Source organism: Aquila chrysaetos, chromosome 9 (genome assembly GCF_900496995.4).
Source record: "Aquila chrysaetos chrysaetos chromosome 9, bAquChr1.4, whole genome shotgun sequence".
NCBI lineage: Eukaryota > Metazoa > Chordata > Aves > Accipitriformes > Accipitridae > Aquila > Aquila chrysaetos.
In genome coordinates, this window is record NC_044012.1 from 28,598,214 (window position 1) to 28,612,922 (window position 14,709).

Here is a 14,709-nt window from a genome sequence, read left to right on the forward strand (position 1 = left end):
GGTTGTGTGTATCAGAGAAATGCAAAACAGACTAAACTGGATTTTTAAAACTGTGTGGTCTTTGAGTGGTCTTGCTGACATCTTACAAAAGGCACCAGTGCAAAGCACATCTTACTGATCTTGCTTGTGAGTTTAGTGAAAATGTTAGTGCTTAAAGTGATCCAGAAAATGTGGTTTATCCAGGTAATAGAATGCAGACCCAATCTGTAAATGCATTCACAGTGTTTTCTAGACAAGAAGTGATGGTTCATTCTTTTGAATAACTCGTTTTCTCTGTGTGTTTGTTATTGGTGCTGCTAGTGGTGTATGGATGGCTCTTCTGCCACCTGCAGCAGTGCCTGAAGCAGACACATTCTTCTTATTCTTAAGGTGCATTTTATTGCTGGGTGCTGCTGTTTGTTAATTTTATGTTTGATTAGAAGTAGCAGGGGTGACCTACTGAGGTTTTCTAGCACTTCAAAAAACTTTCTTGCAAATTTCTTTTGAAGTGCTCGTAACACTTGCTCATTTTGGTAGTATATGAATACCTGAAGGGAGGGTGCAAAGGGGATGGAGCCAGGCTCTCCCCAGTGGTGCCCAGGGACAGGACCAGAGGCAATGGGCACAAACCGACACACAGTAGGTTCCCTCTGAACATCAGGAAACACTTTTTCACTGTGAAGTGTGACCACTGGCGCAGGGTGCCCAGGGAGGTGGTGGAGACTCCCTCCCTGAAGACAGTCAAAAGCGGCCTGGGCACAGTCCTGGCAGCTGGCTTGGGGTGGCCTCGCTTGAGCAGGGGGTTGGACAAGGTGACCTCCAGAGCCCCCTTCCCATCTCAACTGTCCTGGAATTCTGTGGTGTATCGCCTACAGACAAACTGCAGCCTGCAAGGTTCCCACAAAATGGTCCAAGTGCTAAAGGAAAGTATGCTTTCTGTTTTAGCCACGTCTGTTTTCATTCTTAAACTTGTATTTTTCAGTAAACGGTGATGGTTTAAGCTGCTGGTGGTTAAAAGGCAGGTCCTGCAGAATGGCTGGAGTTGCTTGGCAATGAGCGGGAGGAGGGAGGGAGGTGAGAAAGAAAGAGCGGCTTCCGAATATATCAACAACAGCATCCCCTCTGAAATCACTGGCATGTGACACAGGAGAGTTTTCTCAAAGACCTACAGCATTTGGGAACATTTCTTGGGGATGTGAGGGAATATTGTGAATATTGGAACATGGAATGAAACTGTGGTTGCCTTTGAATTCTGCTACTTACAGTCAAAAATATTTATTTCTAAATTTTCCATTCACGAGGTCCCATTCCCCTCTCCGACTGACAGTACTCCCTGTGTATTCCCCAGTCTCATCGTTGTTCGTGGCTCCACAGCATTGCTCCCAGTTCTTTGGAGTCCATCAGCGCTGCTGTTTAATTGGGTGGATGAGGTGTTGTGGAGTGCTGTGACGCACGGGTGTAAGGACAGGTACCCACACACGGATGAGGGCACGCAGACACGCACACGTGTGCACGTCCTCTTTTCTCTCCCTCTCCGACGTGTTGCTCTTTCCCATGTGTGCTCTTTCTCTCCTGCTCTTTACTCCTCCTCCTCCTGCCCCCTTGCCCTGCAGCCCCTTTGTTTCTGGCAAGAGAAGCAAGAGAACTAGCCTGCGAGTTGAATCTGCTTCCTTTGGGGTTTTTATTGAGTTGTTTAAACTTGTACAGTAGGAAAGATCCCTTGGAACTGAACTATGTAGGGACAGGATGCTTCTGCCTTTTCCAGTGAGGGAAAGCCCCTGCTGCCCATGTCTGCTTTGGAATAGCAATGCAGATTTGACCAGAAGCCTCATCTGTGTGTGAAGTCAAGCTGTATTTGTCAAGTTTTTTGATCAAATTAGCAGTGTCACTAAAGAAACAACTAATTTTCTTGAAAGCTGGTTCTTACTACCAGTCTCCTCCTCTCAGGTGTTCATTTGTTCTTTTCTGTGCTAAGAGCCACTTGCCAGTCCTTTTAGCGTAACCAGCTAGAAGCAGACCTACATAACTTGCGGGTGTTAGGGAAAAAAAAAAGAAAACTGAAGTCAGCAAGAGGTGTACAAGAATCTCAGTTGTAAGGGCAGAAAGACAAAAGCTCTTAAAGCTGGGTAGCACTTTTCACCTGCAGTTTGGTCAGATTACCCATGTATCCATAGAATTAGAAAATGTGCTTTCGGGAAATGTGGGAAAGAAGAGCCTAAACTGATTACAAGTCTCAGAGCATCCTAGTAAATAATGACATGAGGTGAGAAAGTCCAAAGGGTCATGGAAAAATGGTTGGTTTTACTACAATGAATAGTGACAGACATTTCCATCAGTTTATATTCTCAGGATAAAGATGGGCAAGGAGAAAGATGGAGTGAGATGATCCTACTGGCATGAATGTACAGACTGGGCTGCCTGGATTTTCTCCTTGCTTAGAAAGAATCTAAATGTTACAACTTCGGTCATGAAATTTCCTACTTTGATATTAACTGCTTGGCTGGAATTACAGGAATGACTTAGTGTCACTCCACTTCTGTTATGGGCATGCATAGGGCCATCCTGTACTAGTTGCAATCAGTTAATTTCCAGCATGCCCAGATAATAATACTTTCCTTCCCTTAATGTCTCTTCTTGGCTCTCTGTGTAATATTTTGGATTCTTCCAAAAAAGTACTGTTCTTAAAGATTTGGAATGTGCCTGTTGCGTAGTTAGTTCTACCACTAATAAACAATAAATAACATGCCCTGAAAAATAAGGCACAGTTTCAGTGCTCTGAGGTAGAAGGAGGTTTCCCCCCCCTCAACCTCAAGTTACACTCCTTTAAAATCTGCAGGAATACCCTTGCAGAGAGGGTGACTGAACCCGTCCTCTGGAGGACACCAGTCCCTCTGTGTGCAGCAAGTGGCATTGTCCTGGCGTGGTGCAGGTGTTAGGTAGTTACAGGTGATTTATTTGGCTCTTTGAATTTCTTACTTGAGACAGCAGATGGTGATGGAAGTCAGCAAGGGAAGACTGGGAGGAGACCCTGCTCTGGGAGAGGATACAGCAAAAAGGATACTTTTTGGTAAATCTTTGCCTCCCGAGTATTGCTTTGACCCACATCTTGACTGAATTACACTTGTCTCCATAGCAGCAGTAATTGTGCTTCCTACGGAAAAAGGGAGGGGGAAGTCATAATTAGAAGCAGGTCCCAAACATGATGTTTTCTGCTCAGAATCATGTAATGAAAGAGCTGAAGCTTCTTAAGCCAGTAACAGAGTCACAATCAACAGTTTGAAAGCAAACACCTTCCTTGGTAAGATACAGTTAAAATTTAGGATGTATTTGCTATCCAATGAACTACAGAAATACATGTTTTGCCATAAGACTATCGCATAAATATTTCACAGGCACAACATTACATTTAAATAATGCTTCTCTTGATGAATACAGTCACTAGCCAGAAAATTTCTATTTGTGACTGAAACTTTCATCCTTAGGCTTCTTGATCTGGAAGTTCCCCATCTCTGTCTTGCAGGTTGCTGTATATAATTAGCTTTTCCCTTGCAAATAAAAAAAGTATTTGCCCCCCCATATTGATTTCTGAATGTTTTATAATATCAACCTAAGTGTTTGCCCATGAAGAATCAGAGTGCCATCTCCATACGAGTTTAGTTACTTCTTCCCAGTGTTTTGTTGCTGTTGGTCCCTGCTGCAGATGAGTTTGAATGGTTATTCTGTTAATATTAGATTTGCCCTTGTGTGGACAGAATTCTTTCTAGTTCCTCATGTGGAGACCTGGAAAGCACTTCTGTGTTCTACATGCATCTTCCTTATTGAAGTGTTGGACATTGAGCGTACTGGTTTTGGTGGGGATGGAGTTGATTTTCTTCATAGCAGGCCATACGGTGCTTTGTTTTAGATTTGTGACCAAAACAGTGTTGATAACGCACAAATGTTTTAGCTATTGCTGAACTGTGCCTACACAGCATCAAAGCCTTCTCTCTTTCTCACTCTGTGATAGTGCTTGTTTCCTTGCACCTTTTCTATATTATAGGTATAAATGTGCATGCATAAATGCTTAGTCATAATGGAGGTGCCAACAGAGACTCTCTAGCTATGCTGTGAAGGGAGAGGTGATGAAATGGGGTAGTATGCTGTTCTTTTTTGTTGTTGTTTTTCCTTTTCTTTTCTTCTACAAGGCATGGAGTAGGGCTCATGTGGAATATGAAAGGATGGCATAGAGAACAATGCAGTGTGTCACCATTTATTTCCCAAAGCGTGTGAAATGGATGGAGTTTTATCACATGACTTGGGTCCATTAATTAAGAGAACTGCCTAATTTTAGGGCAAAAGCCCCAAATGAGGTAGAAAATACGGACATGCATTTGCATGCCCTCCAAAGATGAGTGGGTTTTGGTGGGTTTATTTTCCATGTGCATTCCTAGCTTAACCACCTCTGCACTGTAGGCAAAGCTTTGGTGGGAATACTTGCTGCCTCCCATGTTTCTGCTTGTCAGTGTTCTGTGTTACAGAACCATAGAATCACAGAATGGTTTGGGTTGGAAGGGACCTTTGAAGGTCATCTAGTCTACCACCCTGGTATTAGGCAAATACCACTCCAAGCTAGATTTGCTTTCTGAAGAAAATGAGTGCCTGGAAGCCAGGGTGATGAACCACAAGGAGCAAAACATGCAATGCAGTGTCCTGTGTTCCCTGTGACGACCACAGAAGAGATACCTGTGTGAAAGTCCATTCCTTAAGTCCTAGCTCAGGTATCAGTACTTGAGAGGGGACTCTGTATCACAACAAGTTTAGCCCTAATCTTGTCTTAACCTTTTGATCATTTCATGATGATCCACTGAATAATTTGTGATTAGTAACAGGCACCTACATCCGTCAGATAATTTGGCCTGTGTGACCACCTCCCTCTCCTGCCCCTCCAGCTTCATGAATTCAGTTGCCAGTAATAAATGCTGCAGGCTTTTTCCTTATCTTCAGTTCATTTCAGTTCTGCATCTCTTTATATGCTACAACTCTAATTAGTCTTAAGCAACCAGTTTTTCTCAGCTGCTTCTCCTGTCAGAAGTGGTATTTTCCAGATAAGTATATCCTTGTTTTTCAAAGCCCTCTCCTTGGTTTTTCAGCCTGGATTATACCTCTGTGAAAAGAGCTTTTTCTGCTTGACTAAACAAAGTATTTTCTGAAGTGATTTTCAGTCTTTTGAAGAGAGTCAGCTGCTGAGATGTGAACCCCAGGTAACCTAATAATTAAAATAATCCATGCTACTGCTATACAGCATAGAGCAATCAATCTTTATTATCAAGAGAACAGGGAAAAATGCTATAGTCTAATAGCAAAATGCAACAGGAACAAAAAGTAGATGGACCAGAAGACCAGCATAATATGCAAAAACTCTGTAGGACCTTTAATTGCTTTCCTAGCTTGCTGTATTCTTGCCCTTTACTGTGCACTCTCTGTGATGCATGTACTACGATAATGCTAAGTGACCCCAGCACCTTTAGTTGAACTTTGTACTTCTCACTTCCTATATAAGAAAGGAATGGTAGATCATGTGCCCACAGCACCTTTAGTGTGGAAGTTGGAAGTAAATTTTGATTGTAAGTTGCATGAGAACTTGCCATAAATTAACATCTAGAGATGAGTTAGCATTTGCTGATTTCTGGTAACCTAGAGAAGCGAGATTCTTTTCAGAACTCCAATACTCCAATTACTACACTTCAAGGTAGTTCTCTTCTCCCAGACTAGGAGAATTTTCTGAAATACTTTCTCCCTTTCATAGTCCACACTTGCTTAGCAGCTGCAGTAGCTCAGATCTAGCGTGCTGTAATCTGATCTTCAAACGATTGCAAGGTCCCGTATTTGCATTCAGTGTGTTAGTTTGAGGCAGACAAATCAATAGACACAGAATCATTGTAATGAATTGAAAGCTGCTTTAATAAATTCAGAAATAAAAGGATTTGATTTTATTTATGCTTCATGAATTTGCCAAGAGACTTGGCTATTAGGACCTACTCCCCTCTTGCTGGGTTGGTGTATTGTTAACTGTTAAAATGCTGGCATCCTTCAGACTACCAGTTCAGTGAGTTCACAGGAAAGTGTACATCATAAGATAAGTTGTTACTCTAAATCTTGATGTACCTCATGAATACTGTCCAATTTAGCTGCTTGCTAAAATGTTGAATGACACAATAAACTGAATCCTCATATACTTTGGATAGCCTAACTTGCAGTCTGCTCACCAAGCCATCTCCAACAGGACTTTTTTTCTACTTGCAGTATATGTGATTGCTTCCAGGTGATGCACTTAGGTTGAGTAGAGGGAATTTCAAGGTGTAACAAAGGTATAAGAACTTAAAGTTACTGAAAATGAAGGGTTATGCAAGAAAGGAGATAGTACATCAAATAGTTCTAGGTTCTTGCCAAGGATTAATTTGAAAAATACACTTTAAAAGATTTTTTTTCATTGAGTTGTAAGATTGAGATCTAATATCAGATATGTCTTAATAACACACAGCTTTCTTTTATGTTAGTTAACCTCTTTAGGAGGAAAGGAACAGGTATTTGGCACAATAGACTGGACTGTCAGATCCACAGTCCAAATTTAAAAAATACCAGTAAATCAGGGAAAGAAAAAAAAGAAAAAGGTATTAGTGTAGCCAGTCATTTTTGCTGGATGGTTTTGTGCCAACCAGCCAAAATGCTGACCATTATTCACTTCTAAATATTGGAAGGAATAAAATATGTTTATTCCTTACTGATGTATGTTTGGAAGAGAAAACTCTGTTCACTGGGCACTCCTGTCACAGTGTCCAGAGGTCTGGACCATTCACTCAGAATGGATTCATAATGCTGTTCCTTACAGAGAAGAGATGTCAGTGACCTGTGACAGCTCTGTGAATGAGGCATAATCCTGTATGGCAAATGATGGCACATGGCTCTCCAGACAAAAGCAGTATTTTGAGCCAGGGATGCTGGGGAGGGGAGCTGATTGTTACTTTTCAGCCATTTCGCCTTTAATCAACTGAGAGGCATTTAACTTTGATGGACCAACATTCTCTTCTGCTTTGTATTCATATTATTACACAACTTGTCCACTGATTCTGACTGAACTTTACAAAGCACTAGCACTGGAATTTTCTCAGCTTTGCTGATTACTGGAGAAAATGAGTTGTTTCACTTTGAAATGGACATGACGATTCCGTTCTCATGATGGAGGAGATGGAAGCTGCCAGCATAAGAGGATGGTTTCAGCATTTTCTGACAATTGAATCAGTACATACTGAGTGGCTTCCAACCTGGGAAGAGAATTGGGGACCTTAAAAACAAAACAAAACAAAAAATCATACTGCATTTCCTTTAATCTTAAAGAAGTCAGATAACCCTCTGACTTTGAAAGAGTGAAGAGCATTTGCCATTTCCTTCAGATACCAGGCATTTATACTGCCTTTGTTCTGGATGTTTGCTATGGCTTTGAAAATAGTGCCCACATTATTTCTTTTTTCAACAGCAGAAAAAAAAAGAAGTTTAAATATAGCAGAAATGCTAATCACTGGAGTAAGAATTAAGATTAGGAGTGAACCAGCTCACTCCCTTTTGTGACAGGTGTATATGCACAGCTTCTGCTTTGCTTCCTGTTAATTATCTTTACTCAGGAAGAATTTCAAAAACCTCCTGTTGATCGTGTCAAAACAACACATTTTGCAATCTGTCCTTGAATTAAATTAAGCTTCTTTCTGACAGCATCATAGTAAATGGCATTGTCTGATTCTGAGCGCTTATTTTCTTTACTGAAGTACTGACTTCGCCATTTACAGAACTCTTCAGAATTGTCACTGCTAGTTTTTAAAGTTATGGAAATGAATGAGTCTCAGGGCACACTGGCTCTACTGTTAGTATAATAGAGGGCATGCCTCCATGATATGCTAGCTCTGATGAGTAAAACCAGATGGAGTTCCTTTTCTGCACTGCCACACCTGTTCTTTTCTGTCCCTACTCCTTTTCAAAGCTTTATTTTTCACTTGCATCTGCTTGGCGATTTAATTTAGCACACTGCCACAAGTACCGTCAGTAATGAAGGTGTGTGAACAGAAACACAGAACTGAGAGCAGGTGTTTGGGGGTAGTGCAGGACAAGATGGGAACTATTGAAGGTGGCTTTGCAACTGAGGCTGATGTGTTCTGCAACTGTTGCCTGAGCTTTGTCTTCGTTCCAGAATACATGCTGTCACTGTGGAAGGGATGCAACCTCTGACCACAGGGGCTCCGAGTTGAAACACCCCATATGAGTTAGCTGCTCTTGCCTCCATGCGATCTGAGGCACATCATCCTTCAGGACTGCGGAACTGCAGTGAAAAGCAGCTGACTGTTTTATTTCCAAGGGACCTAGCAGTGAATATGTGTTGATCTATGTTTTGATACTACATTTGCCATTAAATTTATTGTTTACCTCTGAGGTGCTGCACCCTTGGTCATTCAGCATAGCAATGAAAACTATGACTCTGCACCATTTCAGTAATATAAAACCCAGTTAAATTGTGTTGTGTTCATGTTACTAAGGATTTTTAACTCTCCCGAGACTCTCTGTTCATTTTTTAGAGACTTGTCTCAGAACAGTACCAAGAGCTCAGGCTAAAGCTTTGCGATTTTAGCATAACCTGCTTCTCAGAGATTGCCAGGTTGCTTAAGCTGCCCAGCTTTACCTTCTGTCTGCAGCATTGTTGTCGGTGAGGAAAGCACAGCAGAACAAACACTCCAACCACAAGATAAAGCTGAAACCATGCAGAAATTCCAGTAATAAACTTCTGGTTAAATTTCTTGAACAAGCAAATGAGAGGTAAGATGCTGCACCTCTCCAGCGTTCTGCCTTGTGTGTTCTGTCCTTCACAAGGAACACTGCATTTACTGCATTTCACCTGTGGCCTCTGTGCCACCATCTCAGGTCAGCTGGAGGCACCGATTGACTGAGGACCTGGGGGAGGGTCAGGCTGTTAAAGCAAAGCCAAGTCATACTTGACCCTGTGAAGCAAATGAATGGGACAATGACATGGACCTTCTTCTGTGTGATCCTCTCGCAGGAACGAATTGCTCCCTTTTTTTTTGCAGGTCTTGGCCGCTTTCTTGGAAGAACACTAATGAGAGAGTAAAACATTAGGTTGCAGGTTTCAGCAAGTGGGAGTTTTTGGGTGACCCACTTTAATATAAATTTCTATGAGAAGTTTATTCTGCTTTATTTACTGGGGAAAGAAAACACAGAGCAGATTTCTCTTTGACTAGAGAAAAATTTCAGTAAAATAAATAATGCTATTACCAGGGAGAAAAGCCAGAGCTTCTTAGGATCAAATCAGATCCTACATCCTACAGCAGGATGTTGGTAAGAATGCACTTTATGGGCCACATTTTAAATCTTGCATCTTTTTTAGCCAGATAAAACAAAGCTTGGTATTGAGACATTGTCTGGATTGTCTTCAATCTAACAAGTTTTACAGGTGCTGTATAACAGCAGTATACTGTAACAGTAGTATGTGGCAGTTCTTGGACTTGATGTAATGATTCTATTCTATTCTTGTCTAGACCGTGCTTTTGCCATGAAAGGTTGGACCAGATGATCCTTGAGGTCCCTTCCAACCTGGTATTCTATGATTGATTCTATGATTCAAGAACTTACAGTTTCTCAATTCGATGGATATAAAAGATGTATTAAGAATTTTGCTTTAGGTCCCAGTGAATTCTGCACAGGTGCTGGGATCGGTATGTCTCCTTTGGCTTTCTTCTACTATTAACAATCCCAGTGCTTCAGCCACGGGGAGGTAAAGCTGGGATTTCCCTCAGTGCATGTGACACAACCCGGGATGAGCGGAAGAAAGAGGTGCAATGAATTGGAAACTACATGGGAAAATCCAGTTTCACCCTAGTTTATCCCTTTCCCTTGGATGTGAGCTCAAAGATCAGAACAGGCTGCTCTCCCCAAAATGTCCCCTGCGGTCTGCTCTATAGGTCGTTATTTTATACTGTGGTGCCAAGCACCGCAGCAGTTCGGTCTTGTCATCCCTTAGTCCCTTCAGCTTTACTACAGGGTGGGATTTCTAACTCTTCTGTTGACGATCTCCACCTTTCGAGTATTGCCTCGAAGTATTTCCAAGAACCGGAACGCTCTTTCCTCTGGTGAACCCTGAGCTTTTGCATTTTGCAGCATCGTAAGTAAACCACATTCTGGACTGCTTTGAAGCGACGTCTTGGCTTCTACTCTGGGAAAAAAGGGTAGCTGTGAAAGAGAGCAGTGTTCTTTTGCTTCTTTTACCTGTAGGAGAGCGGGGTGCAAAGGGGTTTGACACCACACGGGTGCTGCCTGTGCTCAGAAGAAGGCGAATCTCTTGGGCTAGGTTTTGTTTGCAATTTTTGTCGTGGCAAGACCACATGAGAAGAGTCGAAGCCCGCTGGCTTTGCTGACTGATCCGAGGCCCTGCGCTTTAACTCCTCTTTAGCAAACGAGGGTGTCCCCGAGCCTAGGCTGCAAGCGCTTGACGTGCCGCCCCAGCTGCCTGTCTGAAGCCGACCGCCGCAGGGCGAGGCGGCTACGCGCCCGCCTTCCCGCGCCTCTGCAGACCCGCCGTTCGCCCCCGGCACCCCCCGGAGCCGCGCGGGGGAGGCGCCGCGACGGGCCGGCGGCGGGCTGAGGCCTTCCGGCGCTCCTGGCCGGCGGCGGAGCGGCGGCGGGGGGGGGAGGGCGGCGGCGGCGGGCGGCGGCTCTGGGTGCCGCGGCCGCCTTCCAGTCCGGAGGCCCGCGCTCGCGTCTCGGCTCCGCGGCGGCCTTGGCGCCCGGGCGCGGGCGGCTCCGGCTGCGGCGCGGGGCGGGGCGGGGGGCGGGGCGGGGGCGGTGGCAGGACCCGGGGGCTCCCGGCCGGCGCGGCGGGCTCTGCCGGCGCCCGCGCCCCTCTCTGCCTCCGTGCGCGGCGGAACGGCGCGCGCGCGCGGCGGGCCGGGGCCGGGTCTCGGCGCAGGGCGGCCGCGCGCCATGTGCCCGGGAGCTGCGGCTCCCTGCGGGCCGCGGGCGTGAGGCGGTGCTGGCGGGGCGCGGCGGAACGCAGCGGCGGAGCTGGCCGCCGCCGGCTAAGGAGAGCCCCGCTCCCATGGCCCGCGCGGCGGGGCCGGCTCCTCTCCCGCGGGCGCGGCGGGGCGCGGCGCGGGCCTCGCGGCGGGGCCGGGCAGCATGACCGCGGGCTGCCGCCCCGCTGCGCTCGCCGCCAGCACCCAAGCGCGACCTTGATGCTCCGCGTCCCCGCTCTACAAATATGATGAAATGGCAGCCCCGGAAGAAGGTGGGTGACGAGGAGGAGCCGGGCCCGCCGCCGGCTCCCCCGGCGCGGGCCGGCCCGGCAGCCGCGGGCGGAGTGGCGGGGCCGGCCCACGGTCCGGGTCCCGGGTCACCGCCCCGGCCGTCGCGGGCGGCGTCGCGAACTTTTCTTTGCAATCCGGCGGTCGTCGCGCCCCGTCCCCGGGACGCCGAGAGGAAGCGGCCGCCGTCCGTGGGGTGGGGCGCGGCGCCCGGCCCGGCCCGGCCCCGCCGAGGGGCCCGATCCGGGCCGCGGGGCTGCCGTCCTCTCCGTCTGGCCCGGCCCGGCGTTTGGGCCGTTTCCTAATATGGCTGCTTGGCGGGAGCAGCGCGCACCGCGCCCGATCGCGGCGGGGCCGGCGGCACGAGGCGCCCCTGGCGGGGCCGCCCTTTGTCGGGCGCTGCCTCGCTCGCGCCCGGCGGCGTCCGCCGCTTGCCGGTGCGGCGGGGCGCTGGCGCGGGCCGGCCCGCACGCCGCGTCCCTGCGGTCGTTCCAGAGGTTCGAGGCCCGGCAGGACCTTCTCGTTCCAGCGGGCTTGGCAGTGCTTTTTATTGGCATTCTTCTCGGGGAAAATCGAGCAGACTGAGTGTGCTGTGCCGCCCCTCCTCAGCAGTGACCCCTCGCTCCTGGCAGCTGTGCACTATTAGACTTTTTATTCCCCCCCCCCCCCCCTTTTTTTTTTTTCTTTTGGAAAAACGTGCTCGAACCAGCAGGGCTCCTTCTTTCTTTGTAGCATGATGTGTGATACTGTGTTTTACATCAGGGGAGAAATAGAAATCATATGTGAAATGCATGAGAGCATCTCTCGCTTTGAGTGCTAGGCACTGAAATAAATGGTGCTTCAGAACATCCTGATTGGAGTGTGTACTGCCACCGCATCTCTGGGTAATCCGTCAGGCTTTGTGTCACTGATACTTCGGCTCTTTTCAGCTGTTCTGAAGCTGTGCCTTTAATTTTTTCGCGCAGGCAATTGCTTCTAGTGACAGTTCTTTCAAATCATTTTGTCTTCAGCAGGATAAACAGATGATGGTCAAGCTTGATGCTCCCATCATCTGTGCGTTTTTCAAGCCCCTTTGTGCCTCCTTTCAAACTGGTTTTAAGATATCTACAAGCTATAGATTTTTAAAATGTCTGTTTTTACTGTTTCCAACTAAATGTGCAGTCAGTCCTGTGGTTATGGCTATGGAAACCCCTCCAGGCCATGGTTACAGCAGTATTGACTGAACCACTGAAATATTATTCTTGGCTGCTGGCTGGACTCCTCGGCTCTGGAAGATTCCGTTTCAAGTGTCAGGATTCACTCTGCAGTATTGGCTCACCCGCTTGTGCTTAAATCACAATGTCAGATGGTTATTTTTTTTCTCTGCATTATCATCTATGTCCAAATGGTGTTGATTTTGGGTAACCATGTTTGATTGTGTAGAGGGTACTGAAAGATAGCTGAACTCATCTGAACTGTTGAGCTTCTTACTAGTCTGAGCAAAAAAATGATTCCTGCTCCTGCTATGATGTGATGGAAACTATGTTCATGTTGGAATAGGTTCAGTTTTCAACTGTAGTACCAGTAAAATCTCAGCAGAGGTTATTTTGTCAGTGCTGCCAGCATACTCACGTGAGTGTAGCCAGGATTTCTGCTGGCCTGGCCTGAGTGCCTTTGTAGTGTTGCAGTCATGTGCTTTACAGAGCAGTTTCAAGAAAATGACTCATGCAAACTGCTTGAGAAGGCACTGCTGCTCTGTTTCTTAATGGGACACAAAATGAGAAAGACTAGCTAGTGTTCCTGTAGCCCTTGCTTTTTTATAGCTGTTGGTTGTTTCTGAAAGTGACTTTTGAGAAGTCATTTGCCTGCCTCTTCCCTGTTAAAATATTCAAATATGAGAGCTGTCAATACAAAAGCTGACTGTGTGTGCTGCTGTACTGAATGAGGAGTCTTGTTTGATTTATATATTTGTACTCGTGTTCTTTTGCTTTACCCGTTTTTTTATTATTATTAAATGTTCAAGGTGTTTTGTTCATTGAGGGATTTTTGCTTTTATGACTGTTAAATGGTGCAGCATAGGATCACATGCAGTTTTTTAGTCCTGTTTGTAAACGTGGAGTAAGCTCCTTTGTTTGGTGATGCTAAGGTACAGCTATCACCCATAGCATGTAAGGCATTGTCTTGCCTTCAGCTAATGAAAAAAAGAGTTTGCATGTAACTGAAATTTTTCTTTTCTGTTGTAAACCATGTATATTTCTCTTAAGTTTAGAAAATTACTGTTGCTTACTAAATTTTTCCACAAGCACCAGAACTAATAAAGACTCTTTTCCTGTGGAGTTCTGCGACTTGCCTCTGACTCCATTTCCCTTCAGGTTCCCCCTGCGTCTCTGTCTAGCAGGTGGCTGGTGCAGAGCAGGGTTCATGTTGGTGGCCTAGGTGACCACTGCCACTGGAATATGTTTCTCTGGCAAAGGGTCAGCGGGCCCAAAAGCTGTCAGAGCTGGGGTGGGGGACAGGTGGGTTGCCAGTGTGTTGTGTAAGCCTGTTTCCTTGGGAAGCCAGGCTTAAATTCCAGCATGAGATGTCCAGTGCATTTAGGGTGAGTAGAACTGCACTGACAAACTCTCAGGAGGCTAGTAATTAAATTATACATGATCTGGATACAGATTTGGCTGATATGTTATACTGATTATATTCTTTGAAAAGCATAAAATTAGCCACGTTAATATGTTGAGTGGCTCAGGCTGCAGGAATTATATCTTTCCTTCCAGTCCGTCCCTTATCACAACCTCTTTTTGAAGCTTCCTTTGGCTTGAGGGTATGATTTGCTGGAAGGATGAGTGTGCCACGTGTACTGTCCTGGGGATGCTCGCTCTGTTGGCTCCCTGGTGAATGAACTGGTTTGCGCTGTGGTGCTTTTTGCTGGATCTCATCGCTCAGGACTTGCCTCAGGCTGCTCTGACCTGTCGTTGGCTAGGGTTTGCTGCAGCCTCTTGGCTGAGGGAAGAAGAGAATGGCTTCATTGGTGGTGTGTTCTTGTTTGCTAATGCATATTCTTTTATCTGTGAATAAAAATAATAAAAAAGCCATTATACTTGTGATCGCACAGTGGGATACTGGAGTTCAGGTGAGAGAGCACTCCTTCAAAATTACTACAGCCAGCAAGTTGAAAAAAGTGGCGCTTCAAATTTATTGAATGTACCTTGACTGTTATGCGGGAGCAATGTGGTAAATTTTGTATGCTGAAGAGGCCTGATAACAGAAACTGTTTTAGATACTAAAAAAAAAATTGCACATAGGAGTCATTTGCTACTTAGTTACGATGACTAAATGCTGGACAAAACCTGAAATCACTGACTGGGTCAGGTGCAGATTTCATGAGGGATTCAATAAATCATTAATAACAGCACAATGA

The 14,709-nt window shown here is 45.9% G+C and overlaps 1 protein-coding gene across 3 annotated transcripts in view; it reads left to right on the top strand.

Annotated features, from left to right (window-relative positions):
- The window catches only part of TTC28 (tetratricopeptide repeat domain 28), a 213,822-nt gene that overhangs the window by 71,306 nt on the left and 127,807 nt on the right, over positions 1-14,709 (top strand). Inside the window, exon 1 of one of the 3 annotated variants that reach the window (XM_030025987.2) lies at positions 10,913-11,299. The exons of the other annotated variants lie outside the window; for them this stretch is intronic. Coding sequence (XP_029881847.1) covers positions 11,273-11,299 — 27 coding nt within the window. The 5' untranslated portion in view covers positions 10,913-11,272. Of the gene's footprint in view, positions 1-10,912; positions 11,300-14,709 lie in introns of those variants that run through there. 3 annotated transcript variants of the gene reach the window in all.